At 33.5% G+C, this 5,022-nt stretch overlaps 1 protein-coding gene across 1 annotated transcript; it reads right to left on the bottom strand.

Moving 5' to 3' along the window:
- Positions 1-2,824: 2,824 nt before the first annotated feature.
- On the bottom strand, positions 2,825-4,710 carry LOC111642043 (gastrula zinc finger protein XlCGF8.2DB-like). The gene is made up of 3 exons (XM_023388306.1): positions 3,651-4,710; positions 3,248-3,254; positions 2,825-3,196 (listed from the first exon to the last, which is right to left on the bottom strand). The coding sequence occupies exons 1-3, from the start codon at positions 4,100-4,102 to the stop codon at positions 2,969-2,971; spliced, it is 687 nt and encodes a 228-aa protein (XP_023244074.1). The 5' UTR covers positions 4,103-4,710; the 3' UTR covers positions 2,825-2,968.
- Positions 4,711-5,022: the final 312 nt, after the last annotated feature.

The raw sequence follows: 5,022 nt of genomic DNA, 5'->3' as shown, positions 1-5,022 counted from the left end.
AACTTTATTATTTTTCGTCTCCGGTCCAAAAGTAGGGTATCGTTGAAGTCGTCTCGGTCCCCTCAGTTCAGATAGATACTCAAAGTCCCGAAATTCCATAGATAGTTATCTATATCAGTGTTTTTCAACCTGTGGGTCGCGACCCTCAGGGTGTCGCAAAGCCTTACACGGGGGTCGCGGATAAAAGAAAAAGACAAGTGTTTGTAGGTCCTACACTACAATAAATAAAACTACAATTTCAGTGAGAAGACTTTGCGTTTTTATTTTAAAGTACAATTGGTTTTTCGATCGATATTTAGGTCTCAACAGAAAGAAAATTAAATACGTAGTTTTTAAAATCACTGATATAGTTTTAATATGGCCCTGGGGGGTCGCCAAAATTTTTTTAACTTGTAAAAAGGTCGCGTATTCAAGAAGGTTGAAAAACACTCATATACACTAACCTCACACAGTTTGGAATGTTCAGTTGGCTGCCACGTATCCCGTCTGCAGTTCTGCACCCATTTCGCTCTCCTCTGCTTATCTGCAGGAAATCTGAACAATCGAACGTCGGTAGACTTACTTTTACAATTAGGTGCAACACAATAACCCATTGCTTAACGTTTTGAGTACGTATATAAGTAATAATAGACGACTCACGCAGGAACCACGTATGTTGAGCTCTATCGATGAGTCCCAAAATGGCCGCTGCCGCATAGAATCACGGAAGCGTGTCCTGACCTTCTTACATAGACCTTGATTTAAATTAGTAATAAATATATTATATTATTATTAGATGCGGTTTTTTGCGTTTTTGACTGCGTTTTAGTAGGATACGCCGTGAGAAATTAAGTATATTATTAGTTTTATTTGTAATAGATATTTATTATTGATATGAATTTATTATTTATTTTACGGAATGACACCGCTGTTGCTACAACGCCCCCAGGCTATTAGTTGTTTTAAAGTTAAAAAATTTCTTTAAACTGTAACGACGAGGTCTTCGTCCCCGCATTTTAGTGGAGGACTAGACCCTGGGAAGAACACCAAGAAGACCGAATACTCGGATTTCGGTCGTGGGTTCGGGCTTCGCTCGAACGGGCTGGCAGCATGGAGTTTTCCGGGTTTTCTCCATGTCGATGACGCCTGAATAGAGGCCAGTTTTCCACAAGAGTCCTCTCGGAAGGCATTCTTTCCCCGCGCGCGATTAAGTCATTCTATAAGGCCGGCTCTTCTGTTGCATAGCGATCACCCGCAAGTCTCTCGGAGTAAAGGTGTACAGCCATAAGACTCCATATGAACTACCATCTACTGAAAGAAAGAAAGAAAGATCTGTAACGACCCCTGCACAGTTTTTCCGGCCGAGCAGTTAAAGTTAAATTCTCTTTACGATCTGTGGAAAAGAGGGTAAAGGGGAGGGAAAGAAGGAGGAAGAAAAGACAGACAGTAGGATCCATCTGAACGGCGTTCGTTTGGATAGTGAACCTTCTAAGTTTAATGTTAGTGTGCAGTTTTTAGGTTGGAAGGCCGTGGTCCCCCGTAGGGTCTAATAAGTCCCGAGTGTAGCGAACACTATTAATTGAGAGCCGCCACGAATAGCTAAGAGTAGGTTAGTGCTGAGTGGCAGTCAGTGAATAAATTACAGTAGAGCCTCGATTATCCGACCCCCGATCAACCGACCGTCCTAGTCGGCAAATTTCAAATGTCCGCTATTGATGTGGCGCTACAATGCCTTGTCTTGGCTACTTTAATATTATTTTTACGTGTTTTAGCTGGCAACACTCATTCGACCATGAAAGGGAGCCAGTATTTAAACGAGGCTTAATTTTCTAATTTTTAACGATTCAATAGCGACGATTATTATTTTAAAAAATTTTTGTTAGGCTTAACATCGATGAAAATTTCAACACGAAGTAGGTTAATAGCGATATACTAATATACTAATTATATGGGATATAATAATATATTACACTAATAATGGATTTTTTCATACTTTTCGGTTTTCCGCCCTTTCAATTATCTGACCAACCGCTGTCCCCAATTAGGTCGGATAATCGAGGTTCTACTGTATATCTATTTAATAGTAATAATACAGAATGCGAGTGCGTAACAAAGCTAACTTAACTGCTAGATAGACAGCACGAAAAACAAACTAGAACAACGACAAAACCGAATAGACAGACAGTCCGGACAAAACACAAATAAGCAAGAAGGCAAAGTTTTTTCCACTCTAACCTAACATCCCCTATTTTAACTTACAACTAAGACTAACCGAAAACTGAGTGGAAAATAACTAGAAGAAAATACAGAAAATAAAAAGAAAGAAAAAAGTACTTAGTAACAATGTAGCTATTGATAAACTACAGAACAAAGCATGGGGAAGCTAGTTGCCATCTATTGCACAAAAGTGAATACACTCAATGTCCCCACAAAGGGATGTGAAAAAATGGAATATTNATAAAAAGCAGTTTTAAATATTTTATTTTCTGTTAATTAATAAAAATAACGTTAATTTTATAGGAGTAGGAATCATTACGGGTCCCTAACATTTCTTCGAATCTAGGGAAAAATTCCAGCTTTCCTCCTCTCGATTGCCGTTTTCAAGTTTATTGAAATATATGGCTGCTTGCAATTATACCCCCATGCCATAAATCCATTGGAAATAATACTTCGCTTTAACGAATCACTCATGCAATTTATGCATGACTTTAACATTTATTACGTAATTAACATGAACAATATACTGAAGTATGCTATCCTCTCTTTCCGCGCTCCAGAAATTGCCGTTAGTTGGTTAATAAGTTACTTTACCACCATCCTGTATTTATACAGCATTATATTTTAATTGTAATTANCTACTTTGTGATTATTATATATAAATAAAAATTATAAATTTCGAAGGAAAATTATTTCTAATTGTGAATATTGTAATGCTTTTTCAGGTCTGTATTTCGAATGAATTTCTCTGGACATATTGACATTCATAATGTTATTCTCCGGGGTGGATTCGAAGGTGTTTAATTAAGCTCTCCTTTCGTGAAAACTTCTGTTTACACCCGTCACAAGTGTAAAGCTTTTCTCTTGTATGTTTGCGAATATGCCTAATTAAGTCTCCCCTTTGTGTAAACTTCTGTTTACATTCGTCGCAACTATAAGGCTTTTCTCCGGTGTGGGTGCGAAGATGTGTAATTAAGTTTTCCCGTTGTGTAAATTTCTTCTTACANCGCGCTCCAGAAATTGCCGTTAGTTGGTTAATAAGTTACTTTACCACCATCCTGTATTTATACAGCATTATATTTTAATTGTAATTAAAATTTTTAAAGGAATTATTGATTATTATATTTCAGGTGACAATGCATCATTTAAAAGATAAGATACAGTCAGCGATAAAGAAAAGAAACTCGTTGAAGAATCAGCTGGTCATTTACACGAACGAAAAGAATAGTAGAAGATTGTTATACGACAAACAACGCAATGAAATGAGCAAAAAAATAAAAGAATTAGAGATGAAAACTAAACAAAAAGAAGAATTAAACAAGAAATTTGAATTCTTGTTACATGACATAAATGATCTTCAAAGAAAAGTCAGAGATAAAAATAAAGAAATATCTTTAGTGAAGAAGAGTCTTACCCAGGTGAGTATTTTTGTTTTTAAATATATTTTAAATCACATTAAATTATTTAAATTNTGTTTACACACGTAACAAGTGTAAGGTTTTTCTCCGGTGTGGGTGCGAATATGTCTAATTAAGTCTCCCCTTTGTGTAAACTTCTCTTTACATTCGTCGCAACTATAAGGCTTTTCTCCGGTGTGGGTGCGAAGATGTGTAATTAAGTTTCCCCGTTGTGTAAATTTCTTCTTACACTCGTCACAAGTGTAAGGCTTTTCTCCTGTATGTATTCTTTCATGGGTTTGCAAAGTTTGTTTCGTTTTGAAATTCTTCTTACAGTGTTTACATGAAAATTTCTTTCGGTTTCTTTTATCTGCAATTAAAAAAATTGTGTTAAATAATATTTTATTTGTGTGTAATAAATTAATTTTCTTCACTAGAAGCAATAAATAATCAATAATAGTATTTAACTCTAAATAAACATTTATATATCGAAAAGCACATTTTTGCATCAAAACATAAAAACTAATTTTACAGATGAGAAACTTCGAGTGTAAATATATAATATTACTAATACTTTCAATCACTGCGAATGATACAACATATTAAAGTAAACAATTTCTGCAAAACATTTTAAAAGTGTTTTTATATCTTCATGCTTTTTCCATTGATCCTTATTTCATGAAATAGATTTCTCTCCTGCTTCTTCAAGTAAAACACTATCTAATATACAACTTTTTTCTTTAATCCTGGAAAATATTTTCTTCTAAACGTTGTGTTTCATCCAAAGAACAACTGAAAGTAATAACAACACACATGAAATAAATTCTATAAAATTTAATTTAATTTGACTGTTTTAACATTAGAATGTTTTATTCATAATCTTATTGATTCGTATTGTTAAATATATAATTGTATAATATGTTAAATTCGAATAAAACGAATATTGTATTTTTAAAAAATACTTCCTTCATAACACGATTCCTATAAAAAGATTTACAACGTTCAAGCCTGTAAAATACAAATATTTAAGAGCAAATCATGGTTTTCATTCTTGCAGGATTGAACTTCGTTCTTCTTCTCCTTTATTAGTTTCCGTTTTCTGTATTTTCAAGAAGAAAATTAACTGAATGGAAAGAATAAAACGATCTTAAATATCAGACAGATTCATATTCAATAAATTTTGATACAGTGATTAAAATTTCAATTTTCTGTGTTAACTGTTTTAAAATATATAAATTTCCTTCTTTAATTATTTCATATTAATTAACAGTGTACAGATTTAGTAACATTACAATAAATTTTTCAGAAATCTTTTCTGGTATTCGAAACTCAACTATGATCATATTCATTAATTAAAAATTTTATTAAATTTTATCTAATACATCATTAAAAAATCCAGCAACGAGTTTATTATTAATAACTTACCTGG

The sequence above is a fragment of the Centruroides sculpturatus genome, unplaced genomic scaffold (genome assembly GCF_000671375.1).
Source record: "Centruroides sculpturatus isolate CEXI.00-Female unplaced genomic scaffold, Cexi_2.0 scaffold1466, whole genome shotgun sequence".
Lineage (NCBI taxonomy): Eukaryota > Metazoa > Arthropoda > Arachnida > Scorpiones > Buthidae > Centruroides > Centruroides sculpturatus.
This window is presented reverse-complemented; position numbering and strand designations above follow the sequence as displayed.